The sequence below is a fragment of the Zeus faber genome (assembly GCF_960531495.2).
Source record: "Zeus faber genome assembly, chromosome: 5".
In the NCBI taxonomy this organism is placed as follows: Eukaryota; Metazoa; Chordata; class Actinopteri; order Zeiformes; family Zeidae; genus Zeus; species Zeus faber.
The window spans coordinates 17314018-17336767 of NC_137192.1; the positions used below are offsets into that span (position 1 = coordinate 17314018).

General features: G+C 43.7%; 1 protein-coding gene across 7 annotated transcripts in view; it reads right to left on the reverse strand.

Annotated features, from left to right (window-relative positions):
- Positions 1-403: 403 nt before the first annotated feature.
- The window catches only part of atp2b2 (ATPase plasma membrane Ca2+ transporting 2), a gene marked incomplete at its 5' end in the record, with an annotated part of 65826 nt that continues 43479 nt past the window's right edge, over positions 404-22750 (reverse strand). For all 7 annotated transcript variants that reach the window (XM_080000172.1, XM_080000171.1, XM_080000170.1 and 4 more), the window contains 11 exons: positions 404-971; positions 5183-5365; positions 7091-7198; positions 8013-8224; positions 8447-8660; positions 9337-9528; positions 10473-10579; positions 10947-11034; positions 11612-11791; positions 18582-18816; positions 19385-19626. In XM_080000172.1, the coding sequence (XP_079856298.1) occupies positions 657-971; positions 5183-5365; positions 7091-7198; positions 8013-8224; positions 8447-8660; positions 9337-9528; positions 10473-10579; positions 10947-11034; positions 11612-11791; positions 18582-18816; positions 19385-19626 (2076 nt within the window). In that variant the 3' untranslated portion in view covers positions 404-656. The remainder of the gene's footprint in view (positions 972-5182; positions 5366-7090; positions 7199-8012; positions 8225-8446; positions 8661-9336; positions 9529-10472; positions 10580-10946; positions 11035-11611; positions 11792-18581; positions 18817-19384; positions 19627-22750) is intronic.

Consider the following 22750-nt stretch of genomic DNA (forward strand, 5'->3'; position numbering starts at 1 on the left):
TCAGACAATGTTTCAGATTCATGTGTCAAACCAGCGGCAACACACGTACACAAGCTCACACATGTACACTTTAACACACACACACACACACACACACACACACACACACACACACACACACACACACACACACACACACACACACACACACACACACACACACACACACACACACACACACACACCACATCCATGCACGCTCGACCACAAAGTGGTCGTGGCCTCGTTGGTCTCTCGTGACTTTGCTGCTCTTCTTTGATTGTAATACAGTTCAGTTTGCATTTTGTTTTATTTCATTTTTTTGATATTACATTTATTGCCTCCATTCAGAGGAGTAGTAGAGAGAGCGTGAAAAGCTCCGGGGAAAAAAGGGGGAACGAAGGGGACGAAGAAACGGAAAATAATTCAATCTCAGCCACGAAGCCTTGTCCTCGGTAGGTAAAATGGGTTCGGCTGGAAGATTGAATTGGGACTGAACTACGGGAGCACGCGGTGGGGTGAAGGTTGCAGTTTAAATAAAGCTCGACGGGACAAGAGGAAGAAGCTCCCTCAAGCTGCGAGTTAAGAGCCCCCCCACCCCCCCCCAGGCCCTGGGGGCCACCCCGGGGGGGACGCGGTAAAGGTTCACAAGGTCAGGGTGTCATGGTGGCTCGGGGTTAAAGGCTGGTCTCCAGGCTGTGCAGAGGGCTGGCGGGGCTGGACGACGCGGCCGATTTACTGCTGTCGATGTTGAGGTTGATGCCGCTGTCGATGGCGTTGTTGTTTTTGTTGGGGGACGAGGGCTGGCTGCTGTACTTCCTGTTAATCCGAGCCGACTCCTCGTCAGTGGTGGCGTCGATGAGGGGCATGTGGGGCGTGGAGTCCTCTATCCTAAATTCGGGGTGCGTCATGAAGTTGTGGATGGACGTTCTGGAGTCGGGTTTTTCCAAGCCCTCATAGAGCGAGCTGCGGAACGCGTTGACGACACGGATCTGGGGGAGAGAAATAGGCGGGGGGGGGGAAGAAGGGATGCGAGGTTAGATGCGGAACGGAAAAAGTTTGAGGGACCCTCTAAATGAGAGGAGGAGGAAGAGGAGGATGAGGGAGAAACCTCTCGCTGGAGGAGGGGAGGGTATGGGGAGGGAGGAAAGGGGGGGGTGGGGAGGAGGAGGAGAAAAGGCAACCGCAGTCTGCGTTCTGCTTTTCACAAGATCACTACAGTTCACAACCCACTCAATTGACGTGCATTGAGGAAAACCGTGAGGAGCACAATCGTAAAAGAAAAAGAAAAAAAAAAAAGAAAAAGAATACACAACAAAAAAAAAAGGTCAAAATCAAACATTTCAGGAAATAAATAAATATGAAAGCGACACAAACAGCTCGTTGTAAGTATACGCTTTTAGTCCAATGTGCTGTATACCTAGAAACAAGCAATGTTAATAGATGAAATGCTCACAGAACAAATTAAAAAGGAGATTAACACATGCACGTTTTGAAGAGGTCTGGTGGCGGTAGGTCAGTAAAAAAAAAGGAAAGGAGGGTTAGATCCTAGAGATCCAATCGGGTGACTTATATACTGGATGTTATATTATTATTTCGGAAGATACCAGAGCGCTACAGTATCCACACAGGCTCTGAGCGGGACGCACACGGGCACACACACACACACACACAGGGAGAGAGCACAAGTCGGCTGAAGCGTGGTCCCACACAGGGCGATGGAGAAAGTCTGGATGATGCCGGCACAACACGAGCACGGGAGGTTAAAAACACTCCAAAACAAAACAAAATAAAAGAAAAGAAAAAACAAAACAAAACAAAACAAAACAAAATAAAACAAAACAAAACAAAACAAAACAACTGCACATCAACGACAAGATGGGAGGTCACAAGCTTCACACTGCGGATGTGGACAAAACGTGGTGAACAAAACGACGTGAAGGTGAAGTTTGAACAGAAATCACATGCGACACCACCACAGGACCGTGTGGGGGGCGGGGGGTGGGGGGGGGGGGGGTGAGCAGGTGGAGGAGACGCTACGTACGTACGTGAGGGGGTGAAAATGATGATGTAAGGAAATAATCGAATTGTCAGAGTCTGTCTGACAATCACAGCAAGTTCTCAGCTCCATGCAAATCTGGGTAAACACTCAAGTATAGGCCCCAAACAACTGTTTGATCCTTAAATGATAAAATAATAAAGCTTTTTTTTTGTGAAAGTCCGCACAAACAATAAACGGGCAGAAGAGGGAGCGGGGTTGAGATTTGGGGTTATACGGAAAAAAGGACTATTATCCATTATCAAATGGAGGGCCTTTTTATAATAATATTGGACCCCACTTGGACCCACGTATACACACAGTGAAAAATTTGGATTGGAGTCACTGGATCACCTCAAAACAATTGCTTTAATTTATGAAATGGATATTTCTTAGGTGTTCTCAACCTGAAATTGAGAATTAAAGATGCAGATTTTAAGTTGAGAGAAACCAAAAACACAGTTGTTTTAATATGAGCCGATGGCTCTAACCCAGTGGTTTCGGATAGTCCATACTACTTTATTGTGTTCAAGATAACTGGCCCTAACCTATGTAGTTGTCCATAGTATGTTGCCGTTGTAACCACTGTGTAGAACTACTGAGGTTAGAGGTTAGGCTTACACTTCCAAACAAATAGAAGTCAATCAGATGACCCTTTCACCATAAAAACCACGTTCAGACAAAAAAATCGATGTGTACCAACAGAGCCTCCTCATCACTTAGCGTTTTTCTGTGTGCGTGAGCATAAAAAAAAAAAATCGACTTTCAGAACTAACTACTGGAGAAGCTAGTCGGCAGCGAGGCAAACGGATAGAAACAGCGCTGAAAAACAAAACTCAACGCGCCACATGGAAGTTCAACGAGGCTGGAAAAGGTCTGATTGGGCTGGAGTGACACACTGAAGCAGTGTCCGACAGGAGGCCATTGTGGTCTTATACTTGAATGTTTACCTCTTTTCCTTTGGGTCGGTTTGGAATTAGTTCACACCGGTTTCAGCCATGACATTGAAACGGGGGAGGAACAGCGTGTTATGAGTGGGGGGGGGGGGGGGGGGGTTTATGAGGAGAGGGAGACAAACTCACAACCTCAAATGTCACGCCGTGGGTATCACCCTTAGTCCTGCGCTCCTAGCACTCTGAGGAGACAAACACACATCCAGCCATGAGAGGACAGTACACCCGAGCATGGGGGGAGATCTCAAGATGAAATACAGTATGAACAGCAAAAAGAGACAACGAGTAGTAAGAAAAAACAAAAGAAAAAGAAAATGAGAAAGCAGAAAGCAAAAACAAACAGAAAGACAATAAGTGTCTTCGGGGGATGCCATCCTCAAAATGAGCGCTATGGTAGACATTGGTGTTAAAGCTGAATCCAGCGAAATTCTCAGACAAATGACACCTGATCGTGTGAAACATCAAACATGGGCGTTTTTTTTGTTTTTATTTTTGACGATCGTTTAACATTCCAGTGTTCTTCGACAGTGTCTCTCGGCCACAGCAGGTCGACGTGAAATCCTTTTGTTGGAAAGAGCGCAGTTTGTTCACATCGATCGTCATTTCTCTTAATGTTGTTTTAAGACATCGAACTGCAGAAAGGAAGTTAGAACTTGGAGCAATTGTTTGTATTTAGTATGTACCATAAAAAGTGGAATTAAATATTGCGATATATGTATAAATATGTGTGTGTGTCCATAAGTGTGTGGACGATTAATTGCTTGCATGAATATTTGCATTCATACAGGTAACTGTGCCAATGCAACCTATAGCAGTCACCACTGTTACAGCCTCAACTGGTCTGGATCTTGTATCTTGTACGATGTTTTCCTTTTTCAAACTATCGTCAAAACACCAACTATGAAACAGCGGTGCGTCACGCAGGTGAGGTCTGAGGATTCTTCAGCATCGGTCGCATCAGCACGTCGCGAGGTGTCATTTTATAGGATGGCATCCCTGAAGTGGAGTAGGCAGATAAGCCGACAGACAGAGTTCTGACTCACGGCCAGTAGTGGGAGGAGCGGTAGCAGCAGTAGTGCTTGTAGGAGAGGAAAGGGCATTGGACAAGGACACGTGACTAGGACTAGAAACATTGGTTACATCCTGGGTCTGGCTTGTGGTGGATGACTGGCGTCTCAGAGCTCCAGCCCCCTGAAAGGAGGTGCCACTCTTGAAGGTGTTGACCACCTCGATCTGCGGGACGAGAATGGAAGAGAACAAGACAAATGGCTGCTCAACGAGACAAGAGGCATACGGGTGTCTTAGCCATGCTCGAGTGGGGGGAGATCAGCTATGGGACAGGGTGGAGAGTCCCCTTCACAAAGTGAGAACACTAAATGGTGGTAATGCAGTGGACTGGCTGGCTTTTCGTGATATAGATACAGAATATTTAAACCACATGATGCATTTCATATCATCTAACATAATAAAAGCCGCTCCCGGAGCTCCAGCGGCACGCTAGTATTGACCTCATTGTTCTGGTTGCTCTGCGGGCTCTGTGCGACACTTAGCCGTGGAACCTTGTCATGGGATGGCATCACCCTGGACCAACGGTGACGCAATGGTGAGATGAAGTCATTAGACACCGTGAGACAGGATCATGTATTAAGAAGTGGATAGAGGAGAAGCCGTCTAAAATATCACAGTGATATTGGTCTGGAAAGCGCAGTAGAGTGCACTCCTTTCAGAGGAGCATCTTCAAGAACCTGGGGGGATCATATCACCTTCAGATCAGTAAGACTGTTATTGTTTACTTCAGGACAGAGCGTTCTGCCGTTACCTCTCCATAATCAGAACAACATCGATTGGAGCGTGAAGCTGTGACTGTCCAAATAGATTGACTGTCCAAAGTTTTGGTGTTGACTTTGAAAAGAAAACAGATTACATCAGAAACACAAGCATAACAAAGAATAAAAGCCTTGGATTTCTGGAGAAAATAGATAATTATACTACATCCGTGGAGGCGGTCCTGGCTGACCCCACCAGTCATCTTGGTTTTGTCAAATGACTGCACTCTCCATTTAAATGAAAAAGGTTACTAAGAACAGGTCCAAAGAAAGCAAGAGTCTTCATAATTTGGCAAAAAGAAAACCCACTCATTGCTGTTTTTCTGTACAGAAGGAATAAACACCCTGACCGGGGAGTGAACCGACTGAGTGTTCCATGTTCTCACCTGAGTCTGGATGCGATTGAGTCCTCTGAACCAGAGGATCTGTCCTCTCCTCAGCTCCCGCTCGGCGTGGTCGATCTCCTCGTTGTCCTCATTCACGTCCTCCTCTGGCAGCTCGTCTTTCTGGCTCAGCTGGCCGGCACGCCGAAGGAAGCGCAACCTGCTGTTGGGTATGGTGGCCATTACCTGGTCGATGAAAACAAGAGTCAAGCCATTGATATATAATAAATCAGACATTACACAACTTTGTACCGGGGTGCTGGTTGGGTTAAGTCTTGGTAATGTCCGGTCCAAATGATTCAGACATTTGCGTTCACACATACATCTCCTCCCAGTAATGTCCAGATAATTACAGGGGTGCAGTGCATGTGTGAAAGCAGCTTTACATAGGTAGGTTAGTAGCTTGGTAGGGAGGAAAGCAGGTAGGTAGATAGGTAGGCAGGTAGATAGGTAGGCAGGTTGATAGGTAGATAGGTAGGTAGGTATATATGTAGGTAGATAGGTAGATGGATAGGTAGGTAGGTAGATAGGTAGGCAGGTAGATATGTAGGTAGATAGGTAGGTGGATAGGTAGGTAGGTAGATAGGTAGACAGGTAGATAGGTAGGCAGGTAGATAGGTAGGTAGGTAGATATGTAGGTAGATAGGTAGGTGGATAGGTAGGTAGGTTGATAGGTAGGCAGGTAGATAGGGAGGCAGGTAGATAGGTAGTTAGATATGTAGGTAGATAGGTAGGTAGGTAGATCGGTAGGTAGGTAGGTAGGTAGATAGGTAGATGGGTAGATGGGTAGGTGGGTAGGTAGATAGATAGGTGGATAGGTAGATGGGTAGGTAGATAGGTAGGTAGATAGGTGGATAGGTAGATGTGTAGGTAGATAGGTAGGTAGATAGGTGGATAGGTAGATAGGTAGGTAGATAGGTAGGTAGGTAGGTAGGTAGATAGGTAGGTAGGTAGGTAGATAGGTAGATGGGTAGGTGGGTAGATGGGTAGGTGGGTAGGTTGATAGATAGGTGGATAGGTAGATGGGTAGGTAGATCGGTAGGTAGATAGTGTGAGGGAAAAATGATTAACTATTTTGAATGAGGACAAAGGCCTCTACCTCCAAAAGGGGGTTTTAAAACATTTGTGTCTGTCCCCCCAGGAACCCCCCAGAGTTATGTAAAGAGAAATGTTTTGCTCCTACAATGTCAATTCCAATATGAAAGAAGCTGATCACACTTGGCCTGTTTACCTTCTATAGAGATGAGGGACACTCAACAGGGAAGCACCCAGGAAGACAGTTGGGGGGGTGGGGGGGGGGGGCAGACTCGTCGGAGACCTCAAACCCAAAGCACACCCTGTTTCTTCTGTATAAAGCCTCCTGTCTCTCTCTGTGATATTAGATTGATCCGAGCGCTGCTTTGGAGCAGTACTGAATCTTTCTCTTTATTCTGCAGAATAAATAATCTTGGATATTCTCAGTTTTGTCTTCTTGTAGCGGGCATATTAACCTCACCGATCATTGCGGAAGAATTTCCTTCACACTAGGTAGATAGGTAGAGGGGTAGGTAGATAGGTAGGTAGATAGGTGGATAGGTAGATAGGTAGGTAGATAGGTAGGTAGGTAGATCGGTAGGTAGGTAGGTAGATAGGTAGATGGGTAGGTGGGAAGATGGGTAGGTTGGTAGGTCGATAGATAGGTGGATAGGTAGATGGGTGGGTAGATAGGTAGGTAGATAGGTGGATAGGTAGATGGGTAGGTAGATAGGTAGGTAGATAGGTGGATAGGTAGATGGGTAGGTAGATAGGTAGGTAGATAGGTGGAAAGGTAGATGGGTAGGTAGATAGGTAGGTAGATAGGTGGAAAGGTAGATGGGTAGGTAGATAGGTAGGTAGGTAAATACTATAGGTAGGTGGGTAAGTAGATATTACCTGGCCCCAGAGGAGCTCTCCCACTCCCAGGAACACACACCACATCCACTTTTCAATGTCAAGCGGTTGACAGCTGAATGGTTTCCCTCCAAACTGCACAATGAAAATCTACACAGACAAAGCGCAAGTCAGACTCAAGTATGATTAACTGTCAGAAAAAAATAAAAAATAAAATAAAATGTAAGTTGAGAAATAAAAAAGGGGAAAAGCCCAAGGCACCTCTTCTGTGGATTTCTGGAAAGCTTGTATTTTTCTAGACTATAAGTACATTATCAGTATGAGCACGCCATAGCACTGATTACTTCTGCCGACTTCATTCTTGCTGGTTGGCCATCATGTCACCGTTGTCACTTTTTCATCAATAATAAATAATCATTTCAATTTCTGGACTGACATGCTGTCACTGTGCATTTTCAGTCTCCCCATAGTCCTCTGACACTTACCATATGGGTATCATTGTATATATTTATATATCTTTATTTTATTTTATTTTATAATAAATATAAAAATGTGATGGATGAAGTATGTATCTCATCTAACCTAACCTAATAGATAATATGTATTATGTAGTATAAATTATAGACTTCTACACACTTCCTTTTCAAATGGAATTAACAGATACAAATTGCGGCCAAACTTAGTACCCTTGACAAAAACACATATTACATATTACATACGTGTTACCTAAGTTGTCAGTGGGACCAGGAGAGGATTTTTGGTAGTTCTCTCATATTGTTTAATTTTTCAAAAACCCCAAATTAGGGAAAATCAAAAAACGTGAGCTATCATCAGGAAAATAGTCCGCAATGTGGAATGTGTATTCTGAATAACAAAAAAACTAAAACTCAATTTGACACAAGTATGGTCCTCTCAGTATAAAAAATAAACAACCCACTTAATATTATATGAAATTGTTACTTACCTGGACAACGAAGGTGCCGAGCACAATGGAGTAGAAGATGGGGTTCTTGTTGATGCCTTGAAACACGTTCCTCTCCCCGTGGATTTTACGAGCGTTGATCTCGTTGAAGAGCTGCATCATGACGAAGCTGTTGAAGATGATGGTGTAGTGCTCGGACGGAGGCGAGTGGAGGGGAGCGTTGCGGCCGCTGTCGATGTCAAAGATCTTCTCACCTATGGGATGGTGCCAGGGGATCAATTGAGCTGATATTAGTGTGAAGTTAACGCCGAGTGACCTCATTCATATATTGATCCCAGCGCATCCTAAAGTATACTGAAAATAATCCAGACGAAAAAATGAAAAATATAATTAAAGTGAGACCTTGAGAACTTATAGTATGTACCAAATGCCAGTAAAGCAGAACATCTAAAACCAAACAACTGGATGGTACACACCAGCGAACAGCAAGGTGAAGATGATGACTAGTTGGTAGACCCCGTGTCCCAGGATGTTCTTGGTCATGGTGCTGGAGATGAGGGGCTTGTTTCGGCCGTAGGGCCTCCTCTTCAGCAGGGATTCCGTGGGGGGTTCGGTGGCCAAGGCCAGGGAGGCAAAGGTGTCCATGATGAGGTTGACCCAAAGCATCTGCACGGCCTTCAAGGGAGAGTCCTGTAGGAAGAAACGTTATTTTACCCTCCGACCCTCACTGACTCATAAGGTTGCAGTGGAGTTGCATGTACAGTCCAGGTACCATGCACCATTCTATTCTATTCAAACATCTTGCCTGGTATACAACTAATAATGATGGAAAACAAAGATAAAATCAGAAAATGACGCGTCCCAATTTTCCGAAGTAAACCAATGCTGGCTTAATTGCAACTTTTTTTTTATTTACAGGGCACTGTAAAGAATATATATATATATATATATATATATATATATATATATATTTTGCCACAAAGTGCTTTACAGAGGGCAAGAATAAATTAAAAAAGATCAATGACAAATTAGAAATAGATAGATAGATAGATAGATAGATAGATAGATCGATAGATAGATAGATAGATAGATCGAAAAAAAAGAATGGATTCAAAATAGAAGACAGGGGCAGGAGATAAATAGAAAAACACTGTAACAGATTCATTTTTCTAAAGGTTACAGGCATACATATATTAAAAACAGATCATCTACAAAGTGCCTACAAATAGGTGATATATAAGGGACATGGTGGGCTAATCGCTCACTTATGCAAGAGAGCAAAAATGTGAGATTTCTTTCAAAAGAAATGCAGAAAATGTGTTGAATCCTCTGAATTGCTACCCTCGTCCGTCATCGTCCCCCTGACCTGTGTGATGCAGGCCCCGGTGAAGGCCACGATGACGGCCACCACGTTGACGGTCAGCTGGAACTGCAGGAACTTGGAGATGCTGTCGTAGACGTTGCGTCCCCACATCACGGCCTTGACGATGCTGCTGAAGTTGTCGTCGGTCAGGATGATGTCCGACGCCTCCTTCGCCACGTCCGTGCCGGCGATACCCTGGAAAAGAGGACACGGAGAGGGGGGCAAATGAGAATGAGAATGTGGAATTTCACGGCAACGGAAAATTCCTCAAACAGAGAAATAAAAATGATTGAAAGTTATGGTACAGCACCGATTTCAAACTTGAAACCACCTGTTACAAAATAGTCAAAAAAAGAATAGCTTTACTTGACATTTTTGTTTTAATTCATCCAAGAAAAAGGATAAACGCTATCGCTATCTTACCATGCTGCATATATATATATTTTTTTTTCTTTTTTGCAGTACAGATATACATAATAAATTACACCAGCATTTTATAACACACGACTTACTACTAGATCTACTAGCACTGCTTTTGCATATTCATATTATATACTGTTGCTATTTGTACTGTATTTTAGTGTAATCGCCACCTGCCCACAGTCAGCTGTATAAGGATTCAATCCCAGTTAACTTTTGTTTATTTGACTACATATATTATTATATTTTCACTGATCTGTCAACTTCTGCTGCTGCAACACCTGAATGTCCCCCTCATTGATTAATAAAGTCTTATCTTATATTTTACTATATTATGTTCTATTATCTTTGAATGGAGGAAGTGGTTCCCAAACAAATCCAGTGGATCATTTCCAGGACTATGAGCAGAGGGGAAGTGGTGTCTGAACGTTTCATCAGAAGAGCCCACAGAGACAACTCCACTCTACAAAGTCTGGCTTGGGGGATGTTCCCCCCCAAAGACAAGACAAGACAAGACACGCACGCACCCACGCACACACACACACACACACACACACACACACACACACACACAGAACGAAAGAAACACACAAGGACAAACAGGGAAGACTTTGATAACCACTAGGGGGAGCTCCTGGTTTAATCATAAGGAAGAAAGAAAGAAAGAAAGAAAGAAAGAAAGAAAGAAAGAAAGAAAGAAAGAAAGATAGGCAGCCTACCATGGCAAAGCCCACATCAGCCTTTTTTAGAGCAGGTCCGTCGTTGGTCCCATCGCCTGTCACTGCGACCACCTGTCTCTGCTCCACCATGGTGCTGTCAATGATGCCTGTCATGCAAACACACACACACACACACACACACACACACACACACACACACACACACACACACACACACACACACACACACACACACACACACACACTGAGTACACTGTTGCACAACAGCTGAGAGTGAGGATAGCACTCCATTAAAACAGATTATGTTGCTGTGTGTGTGTGTGTGTGTGTGTGTGTGTGTGTGTGTGTGTGTGTGTGTGTGTGTGTGTGTGTGTGTGTGTGTGTGTGTGTGTGTGTGTGTGTGTGTGTGTGTGTGTGCGTGCGTGTGTGTGTCTGTGTGTGTGTCCAATGCAGAAGGCCTGAACTATCAACCCCGGACACTTGAGCAGTAACAAGACGTTGAAACAAACTCACCTTTGACAAGAGTGTGTTTGTCAGTGGGAGAAGATCGGGCCAGGACCCGGAGTTTAGGCCAGACCTTGTCCATTCGCTCCTGCTCCACCTGAGAGCGCGCGCACACACACACACACACACACAAACACACACCCGGGCAGAAGGATAGAGTTTGTCTTTTTTCTCAGCCTCTGCTCCCTCGTCTCTCTCAGCACATGAAATTCTTTTCATGTTCCTCCCTTCGGACAGAACTACGTCTACATTCTTACGGACTCTTTGCGCCGTCCGGCGGCTGGATCAACCGTAGTAGCCAGCCACTTCAAAGTTAACTCAATGCAGCCTCACGGTGTTTGATAAAACATTCTACCAGACCATAATAACACCACAAAATAATACATGACTACACAGGAAGTGAAAAACATACAGTATAAAATAAAATCCCATAATAATAACTTTTATTTGTATGGCACCTTTCATACATGCTTTACAATAATAGAGGGCAATCAAATAGCAATAATTATAATAATAATAATAATAATAAGAAGAAGAAATAATTTAATTATAATTTATAATGAATTAACTATTAACATTTTCCAAAATTGTTTCTGCCAAATATTTGGTCTCAAATTTTTAGCCTTGAATAACTCGAAATTGTTTTTAAATATTTCTCATATGCGTGTCTCTACCTCTCCTTTCTCGTTGCGGATCCTCCTGTTGAACTCCTTGCCATCGATGCACAGGAAGTCCTCTCCCGGGTTGATGATGCCGCACTTGATGGCGATGGCCCGCGCCGTGTTGATGTTGTCTCCGGTCACCATGCGCACCGTGATGCCGGCGCTCTGGCACTTACGGATGGCGTCAGGAACCTGAAGGAGGAAATTATATGAAACTATTCTCCAAGGGCGGCGTGACCCGGTGGAGCGAACCATTGGCGAGAGCAGACACGTGCAGATTTGAGCAATATCCCGCAACTTCTGGAAACGCATACACAGTGCAAATAAGTACTTGCTGTTCCAACCCATGGAATGAGGGACAGCGCCGCCTCACAATATGAAGTAAAAATATTAAGTTCAGTGGAAAGCAAACCTGCTATTTCCCATGAATTTGACTTTATTGTTATTGTATTTTTTTAATTATCATTTGATCGATTTGAATATTCATTTTTCATTTTCTTCTTGTTCTTGTTCTTCATTTTACAGAGTAACATTTTTGCCATACACATGTAATGAAGCAAAAGCAAAAGCCACCAAAACGTTGGCTCTTGTTTTGCTCGTTTTTTATTGTCAGTACCAATAAAGATGACTTTCATTCACTCGACTCTCGCCTGATTCCATTGATTTTGTTTGATTAGATTTTCTATAAAACAACCCCAAACAAGATCTAATTAGCACAAAAATATACAAAAGCCTTCTATGCAGACGTCCATACAGAGACTTAAAATTCATCTTATTCCATTATATCTCCATGTTATTTTATGAAGCACCAAAATAATTCCCTTCCCCGAACCCCATTGTCTATGAAGCGAAAGAACACGATAACATGTTTTCCACCAGCTTTTCGCATCCAGAGAATAATATAATATCAGATTGTCTGGGGTAAAAAAAATAAAAATGTTTGATTTGTTCTGAGGGAGAACCAGCGTGAAGAAAGATGAAGGAATTTAAAAATGGGACTCTCTTTTCTTGGTGAAGGTCAGCGTGGGCGAGCACTTCTTTTCAAACAGACGCTTCGCAACACACTAGTGCTCCCTAATATGACCGTATCAGACATCATCACTTGAATTATATTATTGCATGTTGAAAATAACCCAGAAAAAACCCAAAAAACAATAATCAACAAGTAAAAAGCAACAGCCAAGCCCAGTTCCAGGCTCTAAACGCTCTCAGATCTCAGCTCCTTCAAGCCAATCCAATAAAAAAAACCAAAACATCCAATTTTGTCTCAAATTGCAACCCGTCCAAATCCAATGTCCAAGCCCTGGGTGTGAATAAAGGTCAAAGTGCGCTCCCCCTCCCTGCCCAGAGGGGGGGTGCTACCTCACGGATCTCACGAGTCTTAATTGGAAAATTAAAACCCATCGATCGGCTATCGGGACCAGACCAGCGCTTTCTCCCTTTTTGCCAAACAACAATTCATTGGGGACATCACATATACAAGTACACACATATTTTCACACACGCGTGTGTGTGTGTGTGTGTGTGTGTGTGTGTGTGTGTGTGTGCGTGCGTGCGTGTGTGTGTGTTCAGTCCCAGAAGCCCATGTAAGGGAGTGCATCAGACCTCTGCCAAGGTTAGGCGGTGGTAATATCCCAGCCGAAAGTCCACTGTTACCCTTGGTCACAAATCATATTCTGCAATACAATGTACAAACACACACACGCACGCACACGCCCACACCCACACTCGCACACACACACACACACAACTATGCACCACAGGCGTCGGCAGCGTAGTATTTGGTACCGCGCTCAGAGAGTGAGGGGGCGGCTCACGTGGTGAAATCCATACGGCGGGCGTGGGCAGCGGCTATCACATCATTAATGAGCTGAGAATGTAAACACATGGAATGTGATACAATGCCATCCTGCAATTTGCTAATTATTTCTTTTTCTCCTTATTAAGTATTTAAACTCTGTGTCTCAATGTCTCCGAAAAACCTGAGAGGTTAAGAGGGTACAATGGAAAGGGAAGGTGAAAGGGAAACTAGAACTTTTTACATTGTATTATCTACATCCATACTATAATAATAATAATAATAATAATAATAATAATAATAATAAATATAATAATATCCTACAATCTTTCTACAATTGCTCTTAATTTCTATAGCTCCCTCTGCCTGCCTTTCCATCTACCTATCTATCAATCAATCAATCTATCTATCTATCTATCTATCTATCAATCTATCTCTCTATCTATCTATCTCTATATATCTGTCTGTCTGTCTATCTATCTATCTATCTATCTATCTATCTATCCACCTATCTATCTCTATCTCTCTGCCTATCTATCTATCTATCTATCTATCTATCTATCTATCTATCTATCTATCTATCAATCTATCTCTCTATCTATCTATCTCTATATATCTGTCTGTCTGTCTATCTATCTATCTATCCACCTATCTATCTCTATCTCTCTGCCTATCTATCTATCTATCTATCTATCTATCTATCTATCTATCTATCTATCTATCTATCTATCTATCTGTCTGTCTGTCTGTCTGTCTGTCTGTCTGTCTATCTCTATATATATCTATCTCTATCTCTGGCTTTCTTGCCTCCTCCCCTTTCCTTTTGAAAGCGTAGAGGAGGCACCTTATTAAAAATAAAGCTTGACCCGCGAAAGGTGGAGGGCAGAGGACAGGAGGTTAACAAAAAACAAGGCTCTCGTTTCCCCGCTGTGGATCCTGTTACACGCTTTCCTTTTCCGCCCCAACTCTCCCCCTCCCGTCTCGTTCTTGCTCTCGTTCTCTCTCTCTCTCTCTCTCCCCCTATCTCTGGTTCTTTCCTACTCAATTTACCCTGACCCCTCCTCTCCAACCTGTTGACTAGAGAATGGAATTGGACCATGCATTCCTGCCCCGCTGTCACCAAGGCACAGTCACATTAGTGCACATTCGTCTTAATTTCCAAATAAAAAATTCTCTCCGTCCATCCTTGCTCCGTTCCCGACCCTGCAGAGCTTTTTGGCGGCTAAACAAAGATCTTAATCTTGTGGATGAAACCGGAGGCTGATAAAGAAACGAAACAAAACAAAGCGAAAAAAACCCAAAACTTGTTTGCCGGTCCGAGTGACCTTTCCCGACGGAAGAAAAGTCATCTCGTTTGATCTTGTTTTCCAATATTAGCTGATAGAAGTAATTGCCCCGCTAACAAGCTCGGAGAGATGTCCCTGTAATGTAATGATGTGCGGTGCGCTGCGTTTTGGCGCTGGCTATTGGAAATGTCAAGAGACCGCTGCAGTCTAAGAGGAGGGGAATGGAGCTCGGCCACGGGCCTGTTTTCTGGTCATTGTTTCCATACAGAACAAATCATTTTGACCGATCCCGCGGTAACTCGGTCCTCTGTCCAAGAGGCTTTGAGTGTCAAGTAAACATATATTTGCATAATTTAGCTCTGCGATAGCTGGTGTGACAAGGATATTTTAACCACTTTTGACCATTGAGCCCAATTGTTTCCTTTAAGAGATGAAGAAATAGCGTTGGCAATGAAAAGATATGGAGGGAAGGACATGCTTGCTTCATCAATCGGAAGTCACTTTCCGGCACATAAATAAGAAAATGTAATAGTTGTAATATTGTATATCTAAAAAAGTCTATATTAATGATATTTTTACATTTTATATATTTTTAATCTATTACAAAGGGCCAAACACAAAAATAAATGAAATAAAATGTGTGGACTAACTGGCCGACTGTCGACGGGTTGTCCGTGTCGACAGTCACAAGTAAAATGGAAAATCTTTATTTTTTTCTTTTTTTCTTTAATGTTCCCAAGATTTTACTGTTTACGGCTGTGGTGTGGGGATGGTGTGGTTTGAGCAGCCACACCTGACCTGGGTCTAGGGTCATTTGGGGCCCAGGACCAGTGTGGCTGCAAATCTGTAGCTCGTTGGTTGGTCTGACGAGCAAAAGGTGCTCGGCAATAGCGAGAGGAGCCCTCGTCAAGACAGGGCTCCTCTCCTGAGTGTGTGTGGGGATGGGTGTTTTAACCTGTTGCTCTTTAGACCGACCGACGAGCAACAGGTGTACAGCCACACCGATCCTGGGCCCCAATTACTTAGACCCAGGACAAATGTGGCTGCTCAAACCACACCACCCCCACACCAGAATAGCCTATTCAAAATGTTGGAAATAAAATTAAAAATGAACGGTACTGTTTTTTCCAAAGCAGAGTGCGCGTGTGCACGTGGCGGTGTGGGCTGCAGGAGTGTGGCTTTCTCAGAATCATTTTTCCACATATGAGCCGCGTTGCGAAATGAGGTTTCATTTCAGACGCCGCTTTGTCATCATCTCACTACGTCAGACCGCCGTCACGTGTGGGTAAAAGCACGGAGTCCTCTAGCCTATTTATAGCTGAATATCTAATAAATTATGATTAATGTATTTATTTTAGTTTACATTCGCAAATGCACGTGAAGAAATGCTTTGTTGATTCCGCAAAATGGTTTCATTTTCAGACGTGACGGTAAAACAACTCATTTAATTATTTCAATAATAACGGGTGATTGCTTTGAATGTCACACAATTGTTGAATAAACATGGGTGTAGGCTATAGGCCCAGCTCAAAACGTAGTAAAGAAAGAATTTCCAACATCCATCTCCGCAATTTTGCTGCTGAAAGGACAGCGCAGCCGTGGTGATTAAGTGTGGAAAAAGCAAATCCAAATCGATGGGAAAATAGGCCTATCTAGGAAAATAACCTAAGATGCAAGAACTTAAGATACATTTTGGGGTGAATCAAGCCATATAGCATTTGCATTACCGAGTGCGTTTTATGAGCTGATAAGTCTACATTAGAATCGTAAAAAAACACACAAAAAAACAACGACTAATCGGTAAATGCCTCTGACGTGTCGTTAACATCCCTGAAACCGTGAGACTTCAAACGTCCCCTTTCAGCAGACATGCAGAGATTTTCACTTTGCAGGTTTGGTGGTTCATTGGCATGTTTGCGCGTTCAGTTTAAAGGGAACGGCATTCATTTTGGCTGGCGCCTTTAATCGCTCTTTTTTTTTTTTCGTTTTTTGTTTCCCTCTTATCGAGGTCCGTTCGTATCCTTACGTAACTCGCCTTCAGAGAGAGCGAGGCAGAGCGACCGAAGGAAAAGGCTCCCACCGCCGAGGCGAAAGAGAAAACCAGATGTGGGTGAGAGAGCCAAAGCCGCGGAAAGACAGAGGGAGCGGCGAGGGGACGGAGCGATAAGGAGCGACGGGAGCGGAGGCAGCGGGTAAATGGGAGAAAGCCGGGCAATGCGGCGGGTTACGTTTCCCGCCTTCCTGCAAGGTTCTGGGAGGAACTGTCGAGCGAGGCAAGAGAGCTCCCATCGCTCACGGATTCCTGCCCCGTCTCCTTATCGCTGGTGTCCCTCGCATGCGCTGGGAAACAAACTGGCTGCGCAGAATCGTTCTGCTTGAAATGACAAACTCCCTGCAGCGGATCGGCCTCCTGTTTAGTCTGTTGTCATAAAGGATCTAATTGACTTCAGCGTCTGTCGTTTCCTTGCTGTCGCTCTGGCAACTCAGGAAGAATTATACCTTCTAGAAATGAGCCTTATTTGTTTTTTTGCGTGGGGGTGGGGTTTGTCGTTTTTTTTTTTTTGTTTGTTTGTTTTTTCACAAATATTCAGAAACAATTAGAATAATAAACAGCACTAAAAAGCACTGAAGAAAAAAAAAAAAGCAAGAGCCACTCCACTCAAGGATAATTGCCTGACTATATTCCTGAATTAAATGGGTTATTCCAGTTATTATGTAATAATTCTCAATACGTTTATTCAACAATAATTCTAGGCATATTCTACACAAAATATGTACTTGAATCCTTGCATTGATTAGGCAAATTCCAATTAGAAAAGACAAAGACGTGTTCATTTTCTGATCTACATTGTGAACAGAACACATCATGAGCACATATAGTGGTATTGAAATAAAGGAATGACAGACGACACCAAATAATTCTGAATTTCCCTTTTGATTTAAAACCCCAACGAACCATGAAAAATACGACATATTTTTATCAAATACCTGCTAATCGCTGGAATTATTTGTACTATATTATTTATTATTATTATTATTATTATATATTTCTTATTATTCATTTTATAATGACTTTAACAAAATACATAATTTAATGAATAGATTAATTATTGGTTAGCATTAACTTAGGCTTAGCCACTTTATACAGGTACTCAAAAGTTGCACATTCCAGTTATTTAAACAGAATCTTTTTGCTGAATACCATTTCTTGATATCCTTAACATTCATTAGACTATGAACTTCCTCCCACCAAACACCTCCTCATGAGCACAATGGTGTGATGGAATGATTTTTTGACGAATCAAACACATCAATATTTCCATTAAAATCATCAAGGGCGCTCGTTAAATCATCAGTAGATTATCGAGATGAAGACTGTTTTCCAGCTGTTTTCCTTTGTGGCAGCAGATTAATCGACCCTATTTGATTGGGAATTCCCATTGAGGTCACAATCTGTTTTGCAAGACGGACCTGAACTTAAATTGTATCAAACACAGGTGTACGTGCATAAAACCACAGACAATTATACCGATAGATATGAAAGGTATTCCACCGGAGTTATGAAGGCTGCTATCCGGCAAAAGTTTGATATTATTGCACCGATTTAATTTGAAGCTCTGAAGAAAGAGTAGGGATGGGAATAAGCAACATGGGTTCTTGTGAATACCATCCATTTTGCAATCTTATGGTGAAAAGATAGCGTGGTGTCACCAGCATAGAGATGGATATTGCGCCACAGCTACGAGAGAATATAGCAGAATATAATACCCTCATTTAGAACCATCTTACCAGGTCTTAGCATTTCATCACCAGCAACAATGGCGACCATGCTGTTCCACGACCGTGCACGTTTGAGGAATAAAGTTCGATTTCGATTCGATTTCCACCCTATTCCTACCTCTGGGCGGACGGGATCTTCTATTCCGATGACAGTGATGGCCACGAGGTCGCTGAGGATGTCGGCCTCGTCGTCCCAGGCGGGCTCGGGCACCCCGGGGAAGTCCCGGTACGCCACGCAGATGGTCCGCAGGCCGTTGCACGCCATGGGCTCGATCACCTTCTTGACCATCTCGTCCTTGTCGCGCGGGCGGAACACCCGCGGCTCGCCCACCTCGTTCAGGATGCGGTTACACCTGGCGGCGGCGCGGGACGGGAAGGGGGGGGGGGGAAAGGTTAACATCACAGGCGGAGCGGAGGGGGGGGCGCAAACGACGTTAATTATTCAGCGGCGCCGCGGGAGTTCTGTGAACACAATACACGTCAAACTTATTTGATCTTTGATTTGAAGTGAAGGGGTAAAAGAGACTCGGTCGCACGGTGACTCAGCTGGGGGCGGGTTTTGATCATGGCCGACTGGCTGCACGTTATCCCGCTTATCACACGGCTACTTGCTAAATAAAAGAATGAATTGAGATGGAAGACTTATTTGAAATTATTTCACAAAAAGTTTGTCTAGTTTAAGAGCTTCAGCAAAAATGTTGCCGTACATATGATTTACCTGGGTAGGGTAGGGTTACGATACACGGCGGCAACGGCCACTTTCAAAAGCCGTCGACCATTATTGAGAAATAAATGACCGCTCATCGCCACTGTCGACCAATCAGAATCGAGCATCGCCAGCGGCTGAGCGACAACGGATGACTCCCATTAAACGCGCCGCGGCAGCACCGTGGGAGCGCTGCGAAGACGCCCGACACTCACTTCTTGAGGACGATCTCGGAGGCTCCCTTGCTGTACATGCGGAAGCTTCCGTCCGGCAGCTTGACCACGGTGCTCATGGACTTCCTGGCCGAGTTGAAGGTGTAGACCTTGTAGAGCTTCTCCTCGGGGATCTGGTTCCTGATGGGCTGGTAGTCCCGCTTCAGGTCCAACACCAGCCCCAGGAGGCCGCACTCCGTCTTGTTGCCCACCTGCTTGGGCAGACCTCCTTCCTTATCCGGGGGCTGGAGGAGGAAGGAGAGAGGTGGAGAAAGAGGGTTTTGTTTTCGGGATGATTTTCAAATCCACGTTGGGAAAAAAACAAAAAAGCCAAAACCCCTTACCTGTCGTTAAATGCACTCATTCGTAATCGTACATTTTCTCTCTACAGCATTCCTCTTAATGTTCTCTGATATAAATGAGTTATTTCTTTAACCATTTCATTTTCAGTATGGAATGACCGCTCATTTGTGTCATATGCATTTCAAGAACAAGTATTTATGTGATTCTGTTCTCTATATAGTGAGTTTTTACTTCAGTAGAGCCGGCGCCGTCCCCGAAATAGCATCCGCAGATAATTAAGCGGCTCGCGGGCGGAGGGGTCGCTCCATGTAGGAGGGTTGGAGATATATGGATGGAGGAATTTAAATGGTCCTTTTACTTTCTATATCAGTAACTGCTCGGTTGCATAATACACCCTGTGGATGCAAAGTACAGTTTTCCAATGCCGCGATGCCAACGGTAACGCTTCACAATAGGTGTTTCGGAATGCTTTTATGTGATTCTTATTCTTCTTTTATTTGTTGCTCGCTCTTCTTTTTCCTTGACTTTTGCCCCACTACGTAGCGTCGCTCTGACAACGCTTCCACGGCGCGTTCGTTTAAAGAGGAATCTTACGTGTCGTCCCTTCCGCCGTCTTCTTTGATTTAATATCCGCTCATTCCAACGACAGTTTATTGAGCCACGCGTGTGCAGTGTGTTTGTGTGTGTGTGTGTGTATGTATGTGTGTGTGTGTTGTGTGTGTGTGCGCGTGTGTGTGTGTTTCATGCACGTGTCTCACATGCACGTGTGAACGCGCGCCGCTCTGCATATGGCCGGCCCGTGGTAAAGCCTTCGGCGTTGCCATGGCGATCCTTGAAAAATCACACTTTGATGGTGTGACATCGAGGGGCCACGGCGCTCTCCGTTACTCTGGGATTCTCTCGCTTTCTCTCATTACATTCTGGCGTTTTGTTTTGTTTTTTCCCCCCCGTTTCCCTCCGCGTCCTCGCCCGCGTCGACATTAAGTGAGTCCCCGTGTCGTTTGGCGTTTCATGTCTCGTTTTCTCACTTCCTGTCGATCAGGAAAATGCTATTCGGAGGGGCTTCACGGTGGAAAGTGGGCAGCCCTGAGGGAGGAGTGCACCTTGTCGTTTACAAAAGAATAAATGCTTTGTCAACAACTCTACGGCAACCGTGAGGGCTTATTTCCACAAGTGGGACTATTTCCACAGCAGCAACAGCCACTCCATTACTCCCTCGAGTCAAAGTCCAACTATTATTCTCAAAATATTCATCCTTGTTGAGCGCAACCAACATGAACTTTTTTTTTTCACCATGACACCATTACACTATTCATTTTGGATAATGGATAGATAATGAATACGTATTGTGAAGAATTGTGGTACATCAATTCCATTATTGATAAGAACTGCTGTAAACCGATGGTAATATCTGATGATGAACGGTCATAAAATGCCCCCCACACACACACACACAGACACACACACACACAAAATAAATCCATTCCTGGGCAAATCTAAACAAAACGTCCTCACCATTAATTTTTTCCGCATTTTTTTTTTCCTTCCATATGAAAACACATCAATTTTACATTTCAGCCACTGAACTGACCTCATTACCCCAGATTGATGATAATTTGCAATGATTTGGCAGGAGACGCACACATGCACGCACATGCACACACACACACACACACACACACACACACACACACACACACACACACACTGACAATGACAGTTATGGAGACACTGACACTCATACGTGTGGACAACAAGACAGTGGACTTCTTCCTGTCATTTCCCAAATCCTGCCACAATGACACATTCTCCCGCTGGGTCACATGGAAAATGGCAAGAGCCTTAAACTAGGCAGCTACGCAGGCATATCCCTGTCTAAATACAAGAGAAAAATATAATATTGGAAAAAAAAATCCCCTCTTTTTTTGGTTTTGTAGAATAGAGTCAACAAATTGCACACCATTGCACAGAGTACAAGTACTGAGGCAACGAAATGCATTTTACCATCCTAGAAACTGACGTACCTCGGAGCAGTGGGCTGTCATTTATCGGCGGGCGGCGAGCGATTTATATAAATGTTGGAGAGAAAAGGAAAAAAAAAAGAAAAAACTGAAGTCATGCATGAATTACAGTACATGCATAGGGGATAAAATTGAATAAAATAGAACAGGATAGAATACATTAAAAGATAGTTTTCGTGCTCAGTTTCTTCTTGAAATGCGGTTAAAACTATTTTACAACATATATTCTTAATACTGTTTGCCATTCGTTGGCGCAAAGACAATTTCTGTCGCCACACACCCACACTGACAGCTAAAGTACAGCGTGTCACCTAAAAGCACAGCACACACACAGACACAGGATACATACATTGACAACCCCCCCCCCCACACACACACACACACATTCACGCAGGTTTGAGTTGTTCTTGCAGCTCAAATTCTTTTTTTAGATTTCGATTCGATTTTTAAAGAACGTTGTGGAAGTTGAAGGACGATCCCGTGGAAAATGTTAAGCTCTGAAACTTTGACTACATTTCTAACTGTGGCCTTAAAAAACCCCCAAAAAACTCAAAAACCTCTCAGTTTCGGAAAAATAAATAAATAAATATCTAAAATATTTGGTAATAATTTGGTTCAATCTAAAAACGGGGACAACAATGACCAATGACCAACAAACTGACCAACGAGACTTTATCCTCATCAGGAATAAATTCCCTGCACCTTTGGACCGCGCTTCGGAAGGACCTCGCCGCCGCCGCCGTCGGAGGATCTGGTGAAAGGCATTTTAAAATTCATCTCTCATTCAAACTCAATTTGTGCCGGTCCAGCGCTGGTAATTGGACATGCGGCATCTGGATAATGTTCGGTTGGGGGTCGTCTCGCTGCCGCAGACACACAGCCGCATCAAAACTTAATACGGTGTTTGTGGTAAATAATATAATTAATTCCGGTTCTTAATGAACGCTGATTACATTACCAAAACTTTGGCTGTTGCTCGCTAATGGGAGGGAATGATACTAATGGCCTCATCGCTGGAGCCTGTGTGTGTTAATTGTTACTGGGA